This window comes from Pygocentrus nattereri, chromosome 16 (assembly GCF_015220715.1).
Source record: "Pygocentrus nattereri isolate fPygNat1 chromosome 16, fPygNat1.pri, whole genome shotgun sequence".
Classification (NCBI taxonomy): domain Eukaryota; kingdom Metazoa; phylum Chordata; class Actinopteri; order Characiformes; family Serrasalmidae; genus Pygocentrus; species Pygocentrus nattereri.
Genome location: NC_051226.1, coordinates 17,870,723 through 17,894,857, shown reverse-complemented (window position 1 = coordinate 17,894,857; position 24,135 = coordinate 17,870,723). Strand labels below are relative to the sequence as shown.

Genomic DNA, 24,135 nt, shown 5'->3' with positions numbered 1-24,135 from the left:
TTAAAGGTAGAAGACCAGAGCAGTAATCCAGCAGTGGGGACCAGTTGATCAGGGTTCTGTGAAGTCATCTGAATGGAGGTGGAATACCAACTGAGCGAGGCGCTGGGAAGCTGGCTAGGGAGTAATCTATTGACCTGGTACTGGAAGGTAAGCTTGGGACGCCATCACTGGAGGAGTAGCTGGGAACAGAACAGGGGAGCTGGCACAGGAAGTGCAGCCGGTACTGGGGCAGCTTGGGGAGCTAGCATGGGAGCTGTGCCATTTAATGTCACGTGTGATCACACATCGATCACATACTTAGTTGTAATCCTGTGGTTTTCAGTCAGTTTTGTACAAATGAAACACATGCCTTCTGTAATGGATGCCAGACTCACAGCAAAGTACAGGTGGAAGCATCATGATGTGGGGCTTCTTCTCTGCAAACAGCACTGAGAATTCAGAAGGAAACATGAGTGGGATGATGGACAAATTACAGGAGAACCTAATCTCATCAGCCAAGAAAGGGAGAAGATGGATGTTTCAACAAGACAAAAACCTTAGAGAAAACAACCAAAATAACTCAAGACTGGCTTCTAAAAAAGAAGAAGTTGTGTGAATGGCCTAGCCAAACTTCTGATTTAAATTATAAAATTTATGGAAGATGGTTTTCTAAGAGGAATGGACTAAAACTGAACCATGATTCTGCAAAACGTAATTACTTCTTATATGTCAAAGTTGTATTTGCCAACAGCATCTTTGCAACCTAATGTCCTAATGTTACTGATTTGTAGTGTCTGAATACTTTTTCCCTATGAATTCTGTTTTGTGAACCTGTCTTTGTGCTTATAAATACACATTTTCATTCATATGTCTAAGTACAAAGTCAAAATATATTTTGTAAAATAAGTGTCTAAAACTCCCCTTCACTGTATTAGCACATCTTTTTTGTTCACTCTTTTAACATTAATTCTTCAAGACTCAAGCTTCTTCAAACATTTCCATACAACAATACATACACCTCTGTTTGTATCATAATAATTTCACTGTTCGCTCATATGACTGTTGTTTGTTTTTAAGGGCAAAGACTAGATCTACTCCTAGACCACAACTGGGAACCCCATGCTTCATGATTTCCTGTATCCTCTGTTTTTGACTTCAATCAGCTCACAAAGTACTTTTTTTCTGAGCATAAGGCCCTCAGAATTGGGACTGAGGACCACTATTCCAGATTAAAACCAAATTTCACTAGTCAAAGTTCTCCAAAGCAAAGCTTTCACAGTCTGGAAAGACAACCACTACAGCTGGGAAAAAAAGTACCCATGATCAATAATTTTAAGGTTATAGCATGTGATCAACTAAAGATTAGCAAAACGTCATATTTAGACATAATCAAAATGCATTCATGTATACAAGGGTCACACAGCCTAAGTGAGAAAGCTAGGCAGCAGAGCACAATAAGAACAAACATATAGTTCAGATGCAGGTGTAGAAAGAGAAAGTTTTATTACTTGTCATTACAATTTTTCTCGTTAGTGCCCAGTCTTTGCAGACCCACAGCAGAAATAATATTTGAATAAAGGTCTTACAGCATCATCTCTAAGCCCATAGATGAGAGGGCTCAGGCAGCGCGGTACAATCAGAACAATGAGAAAATTAAGATATCTCAGGTGTGTAAAGAGAGCAATATTACTACCAGTCATCAAATAAAGTGCTCTCTCTATAGAACCATATATAAAAGAGGTGAGACACAGGCCCAGCTGAATGAGGTGCAGCAGCACAGTCCTGTGGGCTTTCTTAGCAGAGTCTTTATTGGAGGACATGGACCTGGCTGTGATCATAATGCTGATGTAGGTGAAGATGATGATGACCGTTACAGAAACAAAGTAAAAGATGTTGCATCCATTGTATAAATCAAGCTGCCATTGTTTTATGAAGATCTGCTCACGAGAGCAATACATCTGCATGTAGAAGAAGTTAGGATCCATCACTGCTGCAAAAATGATGTCAGTCAAAATATTTGCAGAGCCAAATAACCAAACAAAGCAAATAGCAATGTAAGTCCTTTTCTGAGTGGCTATTTCTGCGTGTCTTAGAGGAAAGCGTATGGCCATGTAACGCTCCAGTGACATCACAGCCAGGTTTAAAGGTGCATTGAGAAATGTTGTAATAGACATCAACAGAATAAATGAACAGACAGCTTTAGCCAGTTTGAAAAAGGCCAGGGCCAAGACAGACAACAAACAGGTGAGAATGAGATTTACAGAATCATTGAAAAGCATGTGGGCAAAGAGAATGTAACGTGGAGATTCTTTAAAAACACTCTTACTCTGAAGAGAATAGAGCATGATACAATTTACATAAACTGAAGACAGAGGAGTCAGTATAGCTACTACCAGCTTCGGTATACTGCTTCCATCCAGCTCCACCTTAATGAAATTCTGAGAAACAAATGCATTCATGGTGCTTTCATTAGTACCTGCCATTGACCAAATTACAGAAACAAAGAGTAATAATATATAACACTATAGAAAGTCAGCAAGCAAAGACTAAAGTAATCAACAGCAAACTGCATTTGAAAGTATAGGCAACTTTGTAAGGGTTAAGGGTGTATTTGAGGGTGCATGTGCAAAATGTTTAGCTGAACCCAGATGAGAAGCTGCACCCTGTGAAGCTTTCAAGCTCTGAGCAGTGACAGATTAACATGCCTTTTATATTATACAGAGACATCACAAGATCAGAGATGCAGAGCAACTGATGATGATGTGTTAATTCTTTCTCTCACTCTCTCTCTCTCTCTCTCTCTCTCTCACACACACACACACACATACCTCTTTTGTTTCTCATACTCCTCTGATACATCCTGTTTGCTGAATATACCAGCATAAGGATTTTGAGGGTTGTTCTTAAATAAATTTTAGGATTCGCTTAAATCCCTGAATACTATCTTCAGATACTGACTTTTACCTAATCTACTGGTTGAACTTCACACTTGACATAAGCATGAAGGGCTTCATTACAAAAGACATGATTTTTTCACCTTTTGTTGGGAGTGGGCTTTTCAAATACAATAAATAATATTCATTCATTCATTCATTCATTCATTCATCATTGTTAACCACTTAGTCTAGATCGGGTCCCAGTAGCGGGTTCCCCACAATTCCTTCAGCTCATTCCTGGGGACCCCAAGCTGCTCCCAGGCCAACTTGAAGATATAATCCCTCCAGTGGGTCATAGGACAACCCAGGGTCTTGTCCCTGTAGGCCATGCTTGGTACACCCCCACTGGGAGGTGTCCAGGGGGCATCTGGATCAGATGCCCAAACCACCTCAGCTGGCTCCTCTCAATGCTCCTAACTGATGACCAAGCTCCTCACCCTATCAAATAGAATGTAGCCCACCACCCTACGAAGAAAGCTCATTTCTGCCGCTTGTGTTCGCAATCTTGTTCTTTCTGTCATTACCCACAGCTCATGACCATAGGTCAGAGTCGGGATGTAGACCGACCAGTAGACAGAGAGCTTCGCCTTATGGCTCAGCTCCCTCTTCACCACTACAGTCTGGTACAGTGACCGCAATACTACTCCCATCACTCGTGAACAAGACCCCAAGATACGTAAACTCCTCCACCTGGGGCAAGTCCTTTCCCCTTACCCGCATACCAACCGCTTCACACTCAGCTGCAAACCACTCCAGTGAGCGCTGGAGGCATCCATGTGATTCAGCCAAAAGAACAACATCATCTACAAATAGCAGAGACACCACCTTACGGCCTCCACACATAATGCCCTCCTGACCCTGGCTACGCCCTGACACACTGTAGACAGGGCACAACCCTGGCGGAGTCCAACGCCAACACTGAAAGAGTCTGACTTAATGCCAAATATATGAACACAGCTCTCACTCTGAGAGTACAGAGATTGAATGGCCTGGGGTAGTAGCCCCAGCACCCATGCTCCTGGAGGACCTCCCCCAAGAAATCTTAGGGAACACAGTCAAAAGCCTTCTCCAAGTCCATAAAACACATGTAGACTGGGTTGGCAAACTCCCATGCCCCCTCAACAATCTGTGAGAGGGTGAAAAGCTGATCCATTGTTCCACAGCCAGGACAGAATCCACATTGTTCCTCCTCAATCTCAGGTTCAACTATTGGTCAAAGTCGCCATTCCAGCACCTTGGCATAGACTTTCCCAGGGAGACTGATCAGTGTGACACCCCAATAGTTGGCACACACCCTCTGAGCACCCTTTTTAAAAATAGGGACCACCTCTGAGGTCTGCCAGTCCAAGGGTACTGTTCCCAAGGTCCATGCAATATTGCAGAGGCGTGTTAGCCATGACAGCCCCACAATATCTAGAGCCTTAAGCATCTCCAGACAAATCTCATCCACCCCTGGTGCCTTGCCACTGAAGAGCTTGCCAACCACCTCAGTGACCTCCACCAGGTAAATGGAACTTGACACACCAGAAACCTCTGGCCCTGACTCCCATGAGGAAGGCATGTCTCCTGGATTAAGGAGTTCCTCAAAGCGCTCCTTCCACTGAACGACAATATCCTCATTTGAAGTCAGAGTTTCTCCACCCTTGCTGAATACAGCTTGGCAGCCACCTCACCAAACTCTTGCTTTTGCTACCGTTGCAGCTGCCACCTTTTTTGCCTGTCGGTACCTATCTGCTGAGTCGGGAGTCCTTCGGGCCATCCAGTCCCTAAAGGCCTCTTTCTTCAGCTTGACGGCCTCCCTCACCACCAGTGTCTACCAGGAGGTTCTTAGGTTACCCCCCAACAGGCACACACAAGCTTTTGGCCACAGCTATGCCCTGCAGCTTCCACAATGGAGGTTTTGAACAAAGACATTCAGACTCCAAGTCCCCTATGTCCTCCAGGACATGAGAAATCATTCCGAACAGGGGCCTCCAACAGTCATTCCCAGCACACCTTCACTATTTACTTGGGCCTACCAGGTCTGACCTACGGTCTTCCCTGCCATCTGATCCAACTCACCATCAGATGGTGATTAATTGACAGCTCAGCACCTCTCTTCACCCAAGTTTCCAGAACATATGGTCCCAAGTAAGATGAAATGACAATAAAGTCGATCATTGACCTTTGATCCAGGGAGCTCTGGTACCATGTACACCTATGAACATCCTTGTGTTCAAACTTGGTGTTCACTATGGATAATTCATGCCTGGAACGATAGTCCAATAACAATTCACCATTTGGGTTTAGATCGGGCATGCCGTTCTTCCCAATCATGCCTCTTCATGTCTCCCAGTTATTGCCAATATGAGCATGAAGTCTCCCAATAAGACTATGGAGTCTGTAGGTGGGACCGTTTCTAGAACCCCGCCCACTCACTCCAAGAAAGCCGAATACTCTGACCAGTTGTTTGGTGCATAAGCACAGACAACAGTCGTTTCCTCTCCGCGATATTAATTCACATTGAGGCAACCCTCTTGTCTACCTGGACAAACTCCAACTGCACTGTCAGCCGGGGACTTGTGAGTATCCCCACACCCGCCCAGTGCCTCCCAGCCTGTGCAATCCCTGAGTAGGAGAGGGACCAACCCCTATCCAAGAGTTTAGTTCTAGAGCCAACACTGTCGGTGGAGGTGAGCCCAACAATATCTAATTGGTACCTCTCAACCTCCTGCACAAGCGCTGGCTCCTTCCCCCCCCCAGTGAGGTAACATTCCACGTACCAAGAGCCAGTTTCTGCCGCAGGGGCCTAGGCCACCAAGGGTGTCCCCGCAATCTCCCACTGCCTATACAGTACTGCACTGCTCCCCCATGCTCGACTTTGCAAGTGGTGGGCCCACATGGTCTCACTATGTTGCATCTTTGGGCTGAGTTCGGTCAGATAATGTGGGCTGCCTGGCCTCCAGGCGCTCACCGAGGAATGCTACCCTCAGGCCTGGCTCCAGGGGTAGGGCAGGGTACAAGATTGTTTGTGTTTGTTGTGCATGGAGTTTTGGATTGAGTTAGTCTGGGTCTTCACTCCAGACCTGTTTGCCCTGTTCGCATATTGCTCCCAACGACTTAGCTCTGAAGATCCCTAGACCACTCAAGCTCTTCCGCCACGACAAGGCCCCAATCCAGGAAGGGCAATAAAAATAATGCTATATAATTAATATAATCTGTATTCATCACCCATTACTTTCTTGATTGTATTTAAAACCATTACAGGTGGATACACATTTTACATGCAATTATTCACAAATATATTTACAGTCACCCCCTTAAAGTCATCAAATTTGTCTGAATTCCAAAGGACACTTTGATACTTTTGCTGTTATATTTTAATACTGACCCTTAAAATGAATAAATTGTAAGTGATAATAGTTTAATGTAAGAAAATATTCAGTAAAAAATATTAATGACTGAATAATGATGTTTACATAATTATTTAATTATTTGTGTTGTGGAAGGTCCCTAGTTTACACAGTTGAAAGATTAGAAATAGTTATACACATGCACAAGACAGGAAAAGGCTACAACATAATATCCCTGTGTTTAGATTTCCCAGTGGGAACTGTTGGATCAATTGTGAGGAAATTGATACTGCATCATACCACCCAGGGTTGGGATAGTAACTGAAAAATTTGTAGTTTCCCAAAATGTGTAGGTAGCTACAATTTAGCTGCTTTTCTGGAAAAAGTAGTGGCTATCTTTTGAAAAATAATGCACTATTTGATGATGTTAGGTTACCCTAACATCACCAAGACTGCAATTCACCCTTCCTCAATAAATACTGTGGTGACTTTTATTATGACAGGCACTTAATGGTATTAATTTAAACTTCTACCTACCAGAGGTCCAGGGGGATCCAAGCAAGGTGGGAGCCAGGTCGCTGGCACCTGTTAAAGAAGAAAATATAATGTTAAACACAGCTAGCTTAACAGTTAAACATGCATGTGTATATATGAAGAAAATGGCCACTGCATGTATATAGGTGATTAATGTGTGGATTTTTTATTCCATTGTCACCCCGAGACTGAATAATGGTATGACCCAGAATTAATGTGGGCGGGGCTACCAAGTTAAAAGGGAAGGGGGGCCGGTGGAGGAGGTGGTGGTGGTGTATGTTTAAGGAAGGTCTGTGTGGTGTAGCAGCCTCAGACCCTATGCAACAGAATCGCTTTAATTCTGTGTGAGATAAAAGGCTGCTGGATGCTGACTGCAGAGTCAGTGGAATCATTTGGCTGCAGCTTTGTTTTTTAATTTTTTTTTTCTCGTAAGTGTAAATACTTTTGTATGCCAAACTACAATAAAACTTTAAAGCACTGTGAAACTGAGCCCTGATGTCCAAGAGCATTGAATTGGGAGCCTCCAGATCAGTTATTGACCACAGTACCACCAAAGTGGTGACCACACATCAGACACTACTTTTTAGCTACTTTCAAAGCGTGATTGTCAATATGTTTGAATTTCCACCTGACAAACTTAACAGGCCCACCTGTTAGTGTGAACAAGACACTGCATTTAATCCTGTGCCAGAAACAAACATACAATTGCAAAGCTGCAAATATACAAAAAGCTCACCAAAAAGTGAGTCTGTGTAACCAACAATCAAACTTACACAACTAAAGGTGTGATATCCAACAAAAATGTAGATTAATTAAAGGCAAAGTCAATCATTCCAGGTTTTTCCTAAAAAAAAAATCGACAAAACTAACCAAATTATCAATTTTGTGTAAAACATTGTCAACTGTTAAAAATAAAATGTTAGACGGACATCAGTAATTTGGAGACGATGGATTTATTTTCGTTTATAACCACTCCAGCTGGTTTTCGGATACGTTTAATCTCCAACGAGAAACTGTCAAACAATATGTCGTGAAGGTTGCTTCTCGTTCGAATTCTCCCGTTCCACCTTAAATGGCGCAGCAGTAATATACATTCTGGCATTTAGGGTGGAACGTGAATATTCGAACAAGAAACTGGTAAATGAGAATCTGACTTCAGCCTCAGAAAAAGTCAAATGTTCAGAGACATTTTACATGTTTAAGTTTCTTGACTGATGTGTGAGAAAATCAGCTACAGTTGACCTAAAGCTTAAAGCAGAGCAGAGTAGGTCAGTGTTTTCCTTTATATTATGATTTTTAGCCTATGCTAGCACATTAGCACATATGGAGACTTATTTACAGCCAAGACGGTAAAACGAATATAAAATGCTTCAGTTTCTGACTCTGAGCTAAGTCTACTGGTAAAGGTTGATCCGCGCGTGGGTGGCAGCGTGTGTCCGGTTGCTTGAGCTGTCTGCGGCTTAGTTAGGATTGCACAGTCGCCACCAGCCCAGTTAGTGCCCGCATTCTGGTTCAGGATTTGCATGGATTGTCTGAAGCCTGCAGTGAAATTGTAGTGAAAATGATCGCATCGCTACATTTCATAAAAATTATAACAGTGCACATCACTGAAGACACAATCTGAGATCCAGTTTATAGCTCAGATTTGTGGAAAAAATGGGCCAGCTTTCAGTAGGAAAAAAACTTATAGCCCGGAAAGAAGAAAGTCATGACTCTCATATGACACCCACCTTTTAAATATAGCTTATGAAATATGAAAGTTATGAAGTAAAGAATATGACGAAGTGCTACCCATTCCTCTGGTCCAACAGAGTTAAAGAGGAAATCATTTTTATTAATTATATCACTCTCCATGACACCTCACCCCCCAAAACAAATATATGTGGTCTGCTGCAGCTTTAACTTTCTTTAGCTGAAGATGGTTTTCTGAGAGGAATGAGCCACAATTGAACCATGATGCTGCAAAAATCTTATTACTGTTTACATGCCATTGATCTACCATCAGAGCCTTTAATCAACATCCTAATGTTACTGATTTGTAGTGTCTGAAAACTTTTATCCATATCAATTTTGTATTGTTTTGTAAACCTTTACACTTATGAATACACATTGTATAAGTGCAAAGTCAAAATATATTTAGTAAAATAAGTATCAAAAACTCCCCTTTACCGTATTAGCACATCTTTTTTGTTCGCTCTTTTGACATCAGTTCTTCAAGACTCAAGCTTCTTTAAGCATTTCCCTAAACAAATACATACACCTCTGTTTTAGGTATCATAATAATTTCACTGTTTGCTCATATGATTGTTGTTTGTTTTTAAGGGCAGTACAGATTAAACCTTCTCCTATTCCACAACTGGGAACCCCATGCTTCATGATTTCCGCCTTTTGTCTTTGCTTTAAATAAGTACACAAAGTACTATTTTTCTGAGCGTGAGGCCCTCAGAATTGGGATTGAGGATGAATTTCATTAGTCAAAGTTCTCATACAGCTGGGAAAAAAGTACCCATGATCAATAATTTTAAGGTTACAGCTTGTGATTGACTAAAGATTAGCAAAATATCATAAGTAGGCTTAAAGAAATGTAAAGAAGAGTCACTCAGCCTCATTTCCCAGCCCCTAACTGAGAGGGCTAGGCAGCAGAGCTGTATGAGAACATATAATTCAGATAGTGCAGTGTAGAAAGTTTTTTTATTACTTGTCATTACAAATGTTCTTATTAGTGCCCAGTTCTTTTAGTCCTGCAGCAGAAATAATTTTTGAATAAAGGTCTTACAGCATCATCTCTAAGCCCATAGATGAGAGGGCTCAGGCAGCGTGGCACAATCAGAACAATGAGAAAATTAAGATATCTCAGGTGTGTAAAGAGAGCAATATTACTACCAGTCATCAAATAAAGTGCTCTCTCTATAGAGCCATATACAAAAGAGGTGAGGCACAGGCCCAGCTGAATGAGGTGCAGCAGCACAGTCCTGTGAGCTTTCTTAGCAGAGTCTTTATTGGAGGACATGGACCTGGCTGTGATCATAATGCTGATGTAGGTGAAGATGATGATGGCCGTTACAGAAACAAAGTAAAAGATGTTGCATCCGTTGTATAAATCAAGCTGCCATGGTTTTATGAAGATCTGCTCACGAGAGCAATACATCTGCATGTAGAAGAAGTTAGGATCCATCACTGCTGCAAAAATGATGTCAGTCAAAATATTCAAAGAGCCAAATAACCAAATAAAGCAAATAGAAATGTAAGTCCTTTTCAGAGTGGCTATTTCTGCGTGTCTTAGAGGAAAGCGTATGGCCACGTAACGCTCCAGTGACATCACAGCCAGGTTTAAAGGTGCATTGAGAAATGTTGTAGTAGATATAAACATGATAAGCAAACAGACAGCTTTAGCCAGCTTGAGGAAGGCTGCAGCCAGGACATACAACAAAGAGGTGAGAATGAGATGAATAGAATCATTGAAAAGCATGTGGGCAAAGAGAATGTAACGTGGAGATTCTTTAAAAACACGCTTACTCTGAAGAGAATAGAGCATGATACAATTTACATAAACAGAAAACAGAGTAGTCAGTATAGCTACTACCAGCTTCGGTATACTGCTTCCATCCAGCTCTACCTTGAGGAAATTCTGAGAAACAAATGCATTCACGGTGCTTTCATTAGTACCTGCCATTGACCAATTACAGAAACAAAGAGTAATAATATATAACACTATAGAAAGTCAGCAAGCAAGGACTAATGTAATCAACAGCAAACTGCATTCGAAAGTACAGGCAGCTTTGTAAGGTGCCAATGGTGCATTTGAAAGCACCCTGTGCATGTGCACAGTGTTTTTGTGTGTATATCCAATAAAAATCTTCAGTTGATCCCAGATGAGTTAACAAAGAGAAGCTGCACCATGTGAAGCCTTCACACTCTAAGCAGCGATACGGATTTCTGCGACTTTTATATTATACAGATGCATCACAAGATCAGAGATGCAGAGCATGTGATGATGACATGTTCATTCTCTCTCTCTCACCCCCCCACACACACAATGACATACACACACACAAACACACATTCTTGGCTTCTCAGTTTCTTACTCATGCTCCCGTTATATGTCCTGTTTGTTAAGTGTTGCAGCACAAATATTTTAAGCCTTGTCTTTTGAATCATTGTTAGGATTTGCTTTGATCATTGAATAATTAATACAAGTTATTGAATATGCTTTTGAATATATTCTGTTTTAAAAACTCTTGATTGAACTTTAATTGATTAAGACATGCAAAATTTCTAATTTTCTAACTTTCTAATTTTGTTTTGAAAAATTTGTTCCAAAAAAGTGGCTTACAATCAGACTGCTGTCAGAAACATGTGAAACATCTAACCACCTGGAGAAGTTGACAGAGAGGAATTAAGAAACATTACTAGCTTAGTCAGCTAAGTTAATGTAGCTAGAGTTAGTTCTACACACTGGCACACTAATAGGTCTTACAATTAAACTGACATACTGTGTCCCTGAGGAGCTACTGGGGTGGAAGGAAGTGTTAATATTGTATGTCAGAAGCCCTTAATGTTCATAACATAAATTATTATATAATATTAATATTATAATTATCCCGTGGCCCAGAAGGAGAAGCGCCTTAGAATGTGTGTGTGTGTGTGTGTATTATAATTATTATATTTACTAAAATTCTTTTTTTTTAAGTATTAACTATTTTTTTAACTTTCTAGGTCAGGTGCCTTAAGCCCAGTTACTCTCATATTCCTACAGGGCCACCCACCATTTCCTCACAGCACATGGCACTAGTGACAATGTGGAGGCCTACCTCTTCACCTTTGAGGTTACAGTGGAGAGATGAAGAAGGCAAACAAGGAGGATGCCCAAATTCTCCCAGGTACACTGCAAGGACTGAGCAGTTCCTGCAAGCCAACAGAGCCAGAGATCAACAGCAAAATTATGGCTTGCTGGTTGCCACTACATGCAGCCCCCCCCCCCCCCCCACACCCATGATGGCATGGACTCCTTGCCAATAACCAAAAAAGCCTCCTCAAGCTCAGTGACCCACATCTGGACTATCATATTAAACGGGGGCTCCTCTTGACATGTGTAAATTACCTTGAAGGGAAGATTTGTTAGCAATAAATTCACAGATACTAGCTATATTCACAACATGCATTTAAAGCATTAAACAAGGCAATAAATAAGTACAATGAGCTATTAATCTGATTTCTTTACACAATGAATGACAAAATGATTAGAATTCAAAATAAAATCATCCAATTTTTTTTACTTTTGGCTATGTATGTATGCTATGCTATGTATGCAGCAGTATATATTCAAAAATGACAGATACGTCTTCACAATGCACCCATTACAGCTTATCGAGACATCAGATAAAATTTCCTATTGTTTTAAATTAAGAGATTATCAATGCAGACTACCAGTGCTACTATTATATGAACAGAACAACACAATGAATGAATACAATGAGTTGCTTGTTCCCCTTCCTGCTGCTCTTAGATATTGCTATGCCAAAATACTGTTTTCCTGATAGGTTAAGTGCAGAGCATTAATAGTAGGTTAAGATTTTTCCTTTTTCTCTCTCAGGTCTTGTATCATAAATGTCAACATTTATTCAGTTGCCGTACTATAATATGAATGATAACCCAGTGATTTCTCAATTTTTCAGCACCTCCAAGATCTTGTTCTCCTCTCAATATGCTTATACAGATGAAACATACAGTGTGAGCACAATCTTTCACATGGTGTAGCAGGGCCTTGGGCATAAGCATGATGACATTCACCAACAACATTGCTCTTGGACTTGGACTGCAAAGTGACTGATTAGGCAATCCTAAAACAAATGAAGATAAAGAATGACTATTTAGCAAATGTTAATTACTCTTAAAGATGGTATTCTGGTTCAGAGAGCTCTGTCCCTAATCTACTGTTTAAAGAGGTGAAGGAGCATAAATCAATTATTAAATCAAAGTCTCTTTGTCTATGCATTGATTATCATCTATTAGACCAAAAGACCATATTCCCATTCAACATCTGCTGCCTAGAAAACAAGACCTGACCGATACCCACAGAGGCTATCACATGAAAGGAGTCTGCAAAGTGTTCTAGGCTCTACAATGTCATGTGAATGTGAGGCCTAAGAAATGTAAGCTGATTCATCACCTTGTGTTGATTCAGGGAGCCAAGTTTCACCCCAAGAGAGAGAGATAGATAGAGAGAGAGAGAAATAGAAAGACAGAGACAGAGATAAAAACACATATCTGTTCTTGATGGATCAGAGGAGGTAGATGAATACAAGGAGTACTCATAATCCATCCACAAAGCGCAGCACCTAATTCCTCTTGTAATAGACACCCTAACAAAGGTCTGGTTAGGAGGTCTGCTTGGGATGGGGGCCTATGCAGATTTTCACATACCATCAGTACAAACACATGCTATAATTGTCTCAGCTCACACAAGTCCACACTCTCCTGCCTTACATCATTCCACTCAGGCTCTACACCCGCTTATGCCAACACTACATCTGTACTCCACACTTTATCCCTCACTCACATGATTAATCTGAACTTCTTTTTATTTTATCATCATACATATCACCTGTTACACTTGCTTGTTAAAGAGACAACAAAATAAAGAAACAGATATATAATATATAATAATAATACATTCTTTATGTAGAAAATAATGTTTTGCCTGTAATGTACTGATGAGAATTCCTAGCTTCTAGAATCCCTACTTGCTATTCTTATTCAGCAACAGCAGGGGGCAGTGTGAGGCGGAGGTTTCCTTGTAACTGCAGAGAACTTGGTGGCACTGAAATCTACCAAACTGCCTCATCATTTCTCTCCTTCATTTCCGATTAATAATTTGAAAACAACACAATGTGTTGTTAGGCAACTATTTTTACTAATTTTGCTAGTAATTTTCATTAAGCTGATCATTTTGTCATGATGTAAGTTTCTGTTTGAAACAAGAAAACAGCCTCGCTGATGGTAATTGACTAATGGAGGCATCACATCTTTTGTTAGAGAGCAAATGCTAGAGTATTGAATGCAGAACAGATATTTTATGAAGCTAAAGACATTTTATTTTTATGGTTTTGTTTTCACATGGAAACTGAGAATGGCATTTTTTTCTGTATAAAGACACTGAAGATGCATTCATTAAAAAGAAAGAGATGATGTATCTACATAGTAAAAGAATGTTTAATAAATAAATACACTTATTGAAGAATGTTTAATAAATAAATAAACAACTTTAGAAAGTTTGGTAGCACAGCATACATCATTTCTGTCATGCTGTTGCTGCCATGTGGTTCCTGAAACGCAAGCTATGAGATCATAGAGCAGAACAGTGATGAGAGAGAAGTTCTTTGTCTATAATATTTTGTCTATAATAACTAAAGGGCCCCAGCATTCCTCTTAGCTCACCTACAGTGAGTGACCTTCCAATCTGCCAGAGCCCTCACAGTGGATATGTCAGCTGGCTCCATGTCGCTACTTTATGTAGGCAGTTTGTCCAACATTTGTTTTAAACAATTCACATTTTTGGTTGCAACTTAATTTCATGCTGTCTATATGTTTGCAATATTGTCCTTATACCAGCCACAAGGCTTAAAAGGATTTGATAAAGATAACAGCATCATCTCTGAGGGACTCCAAACTCCATTAAACCAAATGGATTCCTCACCCACTGATATAGGCCCCATGCTGTCAAGTGTTGACTCTCCTGTGCTATAATCTATGGTGGAAAGCTTTATGCTGATCCAAAAGTGAAAATGTGGTGCTTTCTCCAAAGCTGTCAATGCCATCATGGGCTTTAAGGAGTGTCGTTGTGTTGATTTTGTGATTAAAATCATGGTAATCTAAGCAAAGACAAAGAGAATCCTATTTTCTAACGCTCACCATTGGATAGATAAGTGAATCTTGATTAATGGATCCAGCCCTGTGCAACTACAATTAAGCAAGTAATTTGCAAATTGCCTTGAGGACTAATATGTTTGTTCACACTGCTGGCTCTGGATCTTTCAGAAAGCTCTCAACTCAACTGCAGCCTCTCAAATACAGCCTAGGTAATTGTCAAATCTGGAGAATGAGCATGACTCTAGTCTCTATCTCTCATGAAGGTGACTGAGATCAACTGACTGGCATTCTGAGTCTGGATGGCATTCACAGTGAGCTTTCTTGATCTGGCTAAATATGAATGAAGAGGCTCTGCACAGGAGTAGGATTATATTTCAAACTAGACTCTGCCTCTTGTGATGCAAGATACAGTTGTGTGTATATATATATATATATATATATATATATATATATATATATATATATAATTAAATAATTATTCATTAATATTCTATAAATTTTGGTTATTCAAATATTAACACTTTTCTCTGAAAATGTGTCTTGGGTGCCTAAGACTTTGGCGCAGTACAGTATATAATTACCATATCAAAATATATCAATAAATTATTACTATTAAATAAATAGATCATTGATTTCATTTCATTTTTAATGAAGTGTAAAATTGCATTACCTTTCAGGGAGTTATTACAGTGATGGGAAATTATTACATTGTTGGGTTGTACAGAACACTAGTTCCCCTAGTCCTTGTACACTGTACACTGTCTGTAAATCTAGTCTTCAAGAACCTGTGATGTTGTGACAATCACTACAGCTGGAAAAAAGAGTGACTATGTCTGAATAATTGTAGTATATAATCTACACAGGATTTGCAAAACATCATACATGGGCATAAACAAAATGCATCCAGCTATGCAAGAGTCACACAACTTAACTCTATGCTCCTAACTAAGTGGGCATAGGCAGCAGAGCACAATAAGAGCAAACATATAGTTCAGTTGCAGGAATGGACACCTTCTATTACTTTCTGTTACTTGTTGTTACAGGTTTTCTCTTGTAGCCTGCTTTGGTAGAGCCATAGCAGAAATAATATTTGAATAAAGGTCTTACAGCATCATCTCTAAGCCCATAGATGAGAGGGCTCAGGCAGCGTGGCACAATCAGAACAATGAGAAAATTAAGATATCTCAGGTGTTTAAAGAGAGCCGTATCACTTCCAGCCATCAAATAAAGTGCTCTCTCTATAGAGCCGTATACAAAGGAGGTCAGACACAGGCCCAGCTGAATGAGGTGCAGCAGCACAGTCCTGTGAGCTTTCTTAGCGGAGTCTTTATTAGAGGACATGGACCTGGCTGTGAGCATAATGCTGATGTAGGTGAAGATGATGATGACCGTTACAGAAACAAAGTAAAAGATGTTGCATCCATTGTATAAATCAAGCTGCCATTGTTTTATGAAGATTTGATCACGAAAGCAATACATCTGCATGTAGAAGAAGTTAGGATCCATCACTGCTGCAAAAATGATGTCAGTCAAAATATTTGCAGAGCCAAATAACCAAACAAAGCAAATAGCAATGTAAGTCCTTTTCTGAGTGGCTATTTCTGCGTGTCTTAGAGGAAAGCGTATGGCCACGTAACGCTCCAGTGACATCACAGCCAGGTTTAAAGGTGCATTGAGAAATGTTGTAGTAGATATAAACATGATGAGGGAACATACAGCTTTAGCCAGCTTGAGGAAGGCCAGTGCCAGGACATACATCATAGTGGACAGAATGAGATGTACAGAGTCATTAAAAAGCATATGGGCAAAGAGAATGTAGCGTGGAGATTCTTTAAAAACACGCTTACTCATAAGAGCATACAACATGATGCAATTTACATACACAGAAAATAGAGTAGTCAGTATTGCTACCACTAGCTTAACTATATTTCCTCCATCCAGCTCCGATTTGATTAAATTCTGATAAAGAAAAGCATTCACATTGCTTTCATTAGTGCCTGCCATCGACTGATCACAGAAACTAAAGTGAATTATATGCAACACAATATTAGCTAAAAGCTGCACTATGTTAACTAAAAGTCAATAAGTAAGAACTAAAATAATGAACAGAAAATTGGAGAATTACAGGCAGTAAAATTACTTTCTTTAAAAAAGATGCACCTTATGAGCTCCTTCAGGCTCAGAGAAGAGATACAGGTTTCTGTGAATTTTATACTGTACAGTGACATCACATTCTCAGAAGGGCAGAGTCCTATCTCTGTCTGCTAATCAGTTTTACACTCACACGCACACACACACACACACACACACACACACACACACAGTTGCTTTCTCATAGTCTCTTTTTATGTCTTATTTTTTGAGAGTTGCAGCACGGAGATTTTAAGGTTTGTCTTTTTAGTAAATTTTACGATTTACTTTAATCCTTAAATAATTAATACAAGATGCAGAATTATATCTAATAAACTCACACACCATAGATAAATGTTTGTAGAAACTGAGAATTTCCCAATGAAGTTATACCTTCAAAAAATTCAATGAAACTCCCAATAACTTTGTCAAAAATATAATAAAACCCAATAGTGTAATTACTTTTCTTCTCCTATACCTGATCCTTGAGTATCGGCCAATCCTGAGTACCATTATTGATATTTACTTTATCTAAACTTACTAGCTTATAATTTATACAACTGTATAAATAATTTATAATGTACAATTTATACATATTATTTCTAAATATTTCTATATGTCTACATATTTATCACACACTATATTGCTGGAAGCATTCGCTCATCTGCCTTCAAATGCATATGAACTTGATTGAGATCCCATTCTTAATCCATAGGATTTAATGTGATGTCAGCCCACCCTTTGCAGCTATAACAGCTTCCACTCTTCTGGGAAGGCTTTCCACAAGGTTTAGGAGTGTGTTTATGGGAATTTTTGACCATTCTTCCAGAAGCGCATTGGTGAGGTCAGACAAATGATGTTGGACAAGAAGGCCTGGCTCACAGTCGCTGCTCTAATTCATCCCAAAGGTATTCTGTTGGGTTGAGGTCAGGACTCTGTGCAGGCCAGTCAAGTTATTCCACACCAAACTCACTCATCCATGTCCTTATGGACCTTATTTTGTGCACTGGTGCACAGTCATGTTGGAACAGGAAGGGGCCATCTCCAAACTGTTCCCACAAAGTTGAGAGCATGAAATTGTAAAATTGTAGAATTGGCACAAGTGTAAAGACAAGTACTGTTCTCCGGGCAAAGCCAGACTTATCCATCGGATTGCCAGATGGAGATCCGTGATTTATCACTCCAGAGAACACGTCTCCACTGCTCTAGAGTCCAGTGGAAGCTCTTTACACCACTGCATTCAACGCTTTGCATTGCGCTTGGTGATGTAAGGCTTGGATGCAGCTGCTCAGCCTTGGAAACCCATTCCATGAAGCTCTCTACACAATGTTCTTGAGCTAATCTGAAGGCCACATGAAGTTTGGAGGTCTGTAATGAGTGACTGCAGAAATTTGGTGACCTCTGTGCACCATGCGTCTCAGAATTTGCTGACCCTGCTCTGTCATTTTACGTGGACTACCAATTCATGGCTGAGTTGCTGTCATTCTCAATTGCTTCCACTTCATTATAATACCACTGACAGTTGACTGTTGAATATATAGTAGTGAGGAAATTTTACGACTGGACTTGTTGCACAGGTGGCATTCTATCATGGTACCACACTAGAATTCACTGAGCTCCTGAGAGCGACCCGTTCTTTCACAAATGTATTGTAGAAGCAGTCTGCAGGCCTAGGTGTTTGGTTTTATACACCTGTGGCCATGGAAGTAATTGGAACACCTGCATTCAGGGATTTGGATGGATGAGTGAATACATTTGGCAATATAGTATATTTATCAGTTCTGACACTGCATTAAGTAATAAGTGCATAACACAGGCAAATGATCTCAAAACCAGATGCAAATGATCTCATTAGTGTGGTTTGTTTTGCTGAGGTAAGCAGCTAATATTGACTTTCTGCATTAAGAAAACATTTAAAAGCACCTAAATTAATTTATACTTCAGTGGATTACAGACTTTTGTTTTCACAAATTGTGCTCTGTGTGGATTGTTTTAACTGAAGATTTTAACATTGTTCAGCATGTGGTAATAATACTACAGGGAGCAATGCATGCAATATTTTTCTTATAACAATTGAAAACATAATAAAATCGACTTCAGTTTTTCTAGAGTGAAACTATATTAAAAATGTGGTTAATCGGTTAAATTTAATGTAATGAAAACAAAATATATAGTTAAAATAGTAATCAGTTCATCTTTACTTGATAGTTCAGCACAAAAACAATCATAGCAGGTAAGGGTCAAAACAAGAAGGTACAGCAATCAAAACAAAAGAAGCTTTGAGAGATGATATCAAGAGGCAGGCAAGAGTCACAAATGAGAGAGACAAAAAATTTGCCAACAATCCAAAAAGGGGGAAAAGCAAAAATACAAGGTAATACAAACAAACAAACGAAAAAACAGGTCATATTCAATAAGGCTCACAAAAAGATAACACTCAATATGCAAATGGTATGTTGGCAATACTTGAGAATGAGCAGAAAAAGTGTCATTTTGCTAATGTCAATACTGCAGGAATACAGCACTATTAAGTACTTAGCTTGTGTGTATATGCTTATGTTGAACATTTTTACAGAGCAAAAACCTCTGGAATAGATGAAGATTGCTGGGAATGGGAAGTTGCTTGCTTCCCTTAGGGCTCTTTACTCTGGCTCAGGAGTTATCATCCCAAAATATTGATATTCTGCTAGGAATCGATTCTACTAGGATGGATTTTTCCATCCTAGTAGGGAGGGGAGGGGAAGGTTGGGTGGAGAGGTGTTGTGTTGGTGGACTGACTTATCACCTTCCTGGAAAATGCCATGACTTTCTGATTCTGATCACCTGACACCAGTTGCCTCACAGTTTCAAGTTTCATTGTAAAGTGATCATTTTAAATAATTATTATTAACTGTATGTAGTGACCCATGAGCAATTTATTCCATTAATAATGACACAAAGTGCTCTGCAGTAAATCGCATTTTTGAAATGAAACAATAGTGATTTGGGTTTTAATAACATATAACATTGACATACTTCATATTTGTCAGTCAAAAAAATATATGTTATTACAATGCCAATATATATATATATATATATATATATATATATATATATATATTTACACACATACATATACATACTGGCCACACCTGTTCAGTTGCTTGTTAACACAAATAGCTAATCAGCCAGTCACATGGCCGCAACTCAATGCTTTTAGGCATGTAGTGGTGGTCAAGACAACTTGCTGAAGTGCATCAGAATGGGGAAGAAAGGTGATATAAGTGATTTAAACTTAGCCACTTAGTTTGCTTATGCATTGGGCATGCGTTCTGCAGGAATGTATTGTACCACAGGCAGAGAGATAGGACCTGGTCAGGGCTCAGGCCATTAACAAAGTCTGGATCAGGACAAAGGCCAAGGATGGAGCCTAGGTCAATGTCAGGGATGGAGCATGGAATGGCTTCAGGACCTAGTTTGAGGAACTGGTTAAAGGTAGAAGACCAGAGCAGTAAAAGCATCAGAATGGGGAAGAAAGGTGATTTAAGTGACTTTAAACGTGGCATGGTTGTTGGTGCCAGACGGGCTGGTCTGAGTATTTCAGAAACTGCTGATCTACTGGGATTTTCACGTACAACCATCTCTAGGATTTACAGAGAATGGTCCGAAAAAGAGAAAATGCCATGTTGATGTGAGAGGTCAGAGGAGAATGGGCAGACTGGTTCGAGATGATAGAAAGGCAACAGTAACTCAAAAAAAAAAACAAAATTTCTGAGGAATGTTTCTAACACCTTGTTGAAAGTATGCCATGAAGAATTAAGGCAGTTCTGAAGGCAAAAGTGGGTCCAACCTTTTACTAGCAAGCCATACCTAACAAAGTGGCTGGTGTCTGTGTGTGTGTGTATATATATATATATATATATATATATATATATATATATATATATATATATATATACATATTCATTTCATTCAATTTTAATAAAGTGTAAAATTGTATTACCTTTCAGGGAGTTATTTGTAACAGTGGGGAGCGATATGCGGACAAAAGCAAGATTTATTAAGGGCAAATCCATAGTCAGGGTTGAGACGATCCAGGGTCAGAGACCCAACAGAGCAGGAGGGACAGACATGACAAAAACGAACACAAGGATAAACAAACAATTCAAACATCAAACAAAGCATATCAAACAATACTTCAAACAAATCAAACAAAGACCAGCACTAGACTAGGGAAAACGCAGGGCTCAAATATAAACAGGGATAAAGAGGGTTCACAAGACACAGCTGGAAAACGGGTGGGAACAATCAAAGGTGGAGTAAAGAAACAAGGGAGTAGAACCGGGAGGAAACAAAACAAAGAAGCACATGGACATGTAAACAAACGCACATGGAAGACTGGGAGGGGCCAATCGTGACATTACTCCAGTAATGGGAAAAAATTACATTGTTGGGTTGTACAGAACACTAGTTCCCCTAGACATCAGTTCTTCAAGAAGTACACTGTCTATTAATCTAGTCTATAAGAACCAGTCATCTTGTGACAATCACTACAGCTGGAAAATAGAGTGACTGTCTGTATAGTTGTAGCATATAATCACAGGATTTGCAAAACATCATACATGGGCATAAACAAAATGCATCCAGCTATGCAAGAGTCACACAACTTCATCTCTATGCTCCTAACTGAGTGGGCATAGGCAGCAGAGCACAATAAGAACAAATATATAGTTCAGTTGCAGGAATGGACAGCTTCTATTACTTTCTGTTACTTGTTGTTACAGGTTTTCTCTTGTAGCCTGCTTTGGTAGAGCCATAGCAGAAATAATATTTGAATAAAGGTCTTACAGCATCATCTCTAAGCCCATAGATGAGAGGGCTCAGGCAGCGTGGCACAATCAGAACAATGAGAAAATTAAGATATCTCAGGTGTTTAAAGAGAGCCGTATCACTTCCAGCCATCAAATAAAGTGCTCTCTCTATAGAGCCGTATACAAAGGAGGTGAGACACAGGCCCAGCTGAATGAGGTGCAGCAGCACAGTCCTGTGGGCTTTCTTAGCAGAGTCTTTATTGGAGGACATGGACCTGGCTGTGATCATAATGCTGATGTAGGTGAAGATGATGATGGCCGTTACAGACACAAAGTAAAACACATTGCATCCATTGTATAAATCAAGCTGCCATGGTTTTATGAAGATTTGATCACGAAAGCAATACATCTGCATGTAGAAGAAGTTAGGATCCATCACTGCTGCAAAAATGATGTCAGTCAAAATATTTGCAGAGCCAAATAACCAAACAAAGCAAATAGCAATGTAAGTCCTTTTCTGAGTGGCTATTTCTGCGTGTCTTAGAGGAAAGCATATGGCCACATAACGCTCCAGTGACATCACAGCCAGGTTTAAAGGTGCATTGAGAAATGTTGTAGTAGATATAAACATGATGAGGGAACATACAGCTTTAGCCAGCTTGAGGAAGACCAGGGCCAGGACATACATCAGAGATGTGAGAATGAGATGAACAGAGTCATTAAAAAGCATATGGGCAAAGAGAATGTAGCGTGGAGATTCTTTAAAAACGCGCTTACTCATAAGAGCATACAGCATGATGCAATTTACATACACAGAAAATAGAGTAGTCAGTATTGCTACCACTAACTTTGTTATACTCCCTCCATCCACTTCTGGTATGATTAAATTCTGATAACCAAAAGCACTTGCAGTGCTTTCATTAGTGCCTGCCATTGACTGATTAGAGTAACAAAAATCAGCAATATACAACATTATATTAACTAACAGCTTCACTATATTACCTAAAAGTCAATAAGCAAGAACTAAAATAATGAACAGAAAATTAATTGGAGAATTATAGGCAGCTTTATAAGGGCTAAGTGTACAAAATGAAAGCACCCTGTGTATGAGCAGTATTTTTTGTGCATAACTAATAAAAATACTTTCTTTAAAAAACTTGCACCTTGTGAAGTCTTCAGGCTCCGAGCAGTGATACAGATTTCTCTGACTCTTATACTGTACAGTGACATCACAACATCAGAAAGGCAGAGAGAAAGGAAGAGATGGCCTCTTAGTCCTCTCTCTCTTCTCTCTCCCTTTTACACACACACACACACACACACACACACATACACTTTCACACACACATACACACTCTCACACACACACATACACACACACACTCCTGCCTTCTCACTTGCTTTCTCATACTCTGTTTGTATGTTTTGTTTGTTGAAAGTTACAACACAAATATTTTAAGTGATGTCTTTTTAGTAAATTTTAGGATTTAGTTTAATCCTTGAATAATTCATACAAGATAATAACAAGATATAAGATCTAATAAACTCGCACACCAGAAATAAATGTTTGTAGAAACTGATAATAATTTCTAAATAATTTAATAACTCAAATTATTAATGTAACTCAAATTAAATGTAATAACTTAAATTTTACCAATAACTTTGTTAAAATGTAATAAAAACCTTACTAGCTTACAATTTATACACATTTATTTTTCCCATACAGTCCCACTACACTCTCACTCATATCTTCACACATCAGACTTTGCTGGATTTCAGTAAATATTAGTCATTCACAGTGTGACACTAGCCATGAGTCATACATTTCTCAGCTTGATTGACACAACAGACTGCGATCCCCCACTGCGTTGTTAACTCCTGTGAAGCATGGCCATCCTTCTGGCCGCCCTAGTTAGATAAAGTGAGACCATCAGAAAGTCCGCTCCTGTCAATGAAGTAGTCACCACAGAAAAGTTCTGCTACATTGTGTGAACATTTATAGTGCGAAAATCTGCTGTCACAGTAATTACCAATCAGTTGTGACACTGCATTAAGTAATAAGTGCATAACACAGGCAAGTAAAACCCTGCTCAAAACTGTAACATTATTCTTGTTTGTTGTGCTGAGGTAAGCAGCTAATATTGACTTTCTACATTAAAAAAACTTTTAAAAGCACCTAAATTAAGTATTCAGAATATGTATGCAGAATACAGAAATTTAGTATATGTGAGAAAAAACAGAGAGAGAGAGAGAGAGAGAGAGAGAGAGGTCCCCTGGGCAGACAGTACATGAATGAAGTGCCCTTCAGCAAGGTACATAACCCCAAACTGGTCTCCAGGTGCCATAGATAGGGCTTCCCACCATTCTGGGCAGGTGTGCTCACTGCCCCCTACTGTGTGTGTGTGCTCACTAATGTGTATGTGGTGTTTCACTGCACGAATGGGTCAAAATGCAGAGGAGAAATTTATATATATAAAATTGATGCTTATATATTAATGATTTAAAAATCAGCATATAGCATTGCAAAGACATTACATTTACTTTTATTGCATTTGGCTGATGCTC

At 39.5% G+C, this 24,135-nt stretch overlaps 4 protein-coding genes across 4 annotated transcripts; all 4 read right to left on the bottom strand.

The window, feature by feature from the left end:
* Positions 1–1,459: 1,459 nt before the first annotated feature.
* On the bottom strand, positions 1,460–2,750 carry LOC108427906 (odorant receptor 131-2-like). Its single transcript, XM_017698495.2, has one exon. The coding sequence runs from the start codon at positions 2,460–2,462 to the stop codon at positions 1,509–1,511; it is 954 nt and encodes a 317-aa protein (XP_017553984.1). The 5' UTR covers positions 2,463–2,750; the 3' UTR covers positions 1,460–1,508.
* Positions 2,751–9,500: 6,750 nt separating this feature from the next.
* On the bottom strand, positions 9,501–10,454 carry LOC108427905 (odorant receptor 131-2-like). The gene has a single exon (XM_017698494.1). The coding sequence runs from the start codon at positions 10,452–10,454 to the stop codon at positions 9,501–9,503; it is 954 nt and encodes a 317-aa protein (XP_017553983.1).
* A 5,213-nt stretch (positions 10,455–15,667) lies between these two features.
* LOC108427904 (odorant receptor 131-2-like) lies at positions 15,668–16,654 on the bottom strand. Its single transcript, XM_017698493.1, has one exon. The coding sequence runs from the start codon at positions 16,652–16,654 to the stop codon at positions 15,668–15,670; it is 987 nt and encodes a 328-aa protein (XP_017553982.1).
* A 4,863-nt stretch (positions 16,655–21,517) lies between these two features.
* Positions 21,518–22,504, bottom strand: LOC108427903 (odorant receptor 131-2-like). Its single transcript, XM_017698492.1, has one exon. The coding sequence runs from the start codon at positions 22,502–22,504 to the stop codon at positions 21,518–21,520; it is 987 nt and encodes a 328-aa protein (XP_017553981.1).
* Positions 22,505–24,135: the final 1,631 nt, after the last annotated feature.

Excerpts from the sequence above, each read along its gene's own strand:
- LOC108427905 (XM_017698494.1), bottom strand. The coding sequence starts at position 10,454 with ATGGCAGGTACTAATGAAAGCACCGTGAATGCATTTGTTTCTCAGAAT.
- LOC108427904 (XM_017698493.1), bottom strand. The coding sequence starts at position 16,654 with ATGGCAGGCACTAATGAAAGCAATGTGAATGCTTTTCTTTATCAGAAT.
- LOC108427903 (XM_017698492.1), bottom strand. The coding sequence starts at position 22,504 with ATGGCAGGCACTAATGAAAGCACTGCAAGTGCTTTTGGTTATCAGAAT.
- LOC108427906 (XM_017698495.2), bottom strand. The coding sequence starts at position 2,462 with ATGGCAGGTACTAATGAAAGCACCATGAATGCATTTGTTTCTCAGAAT.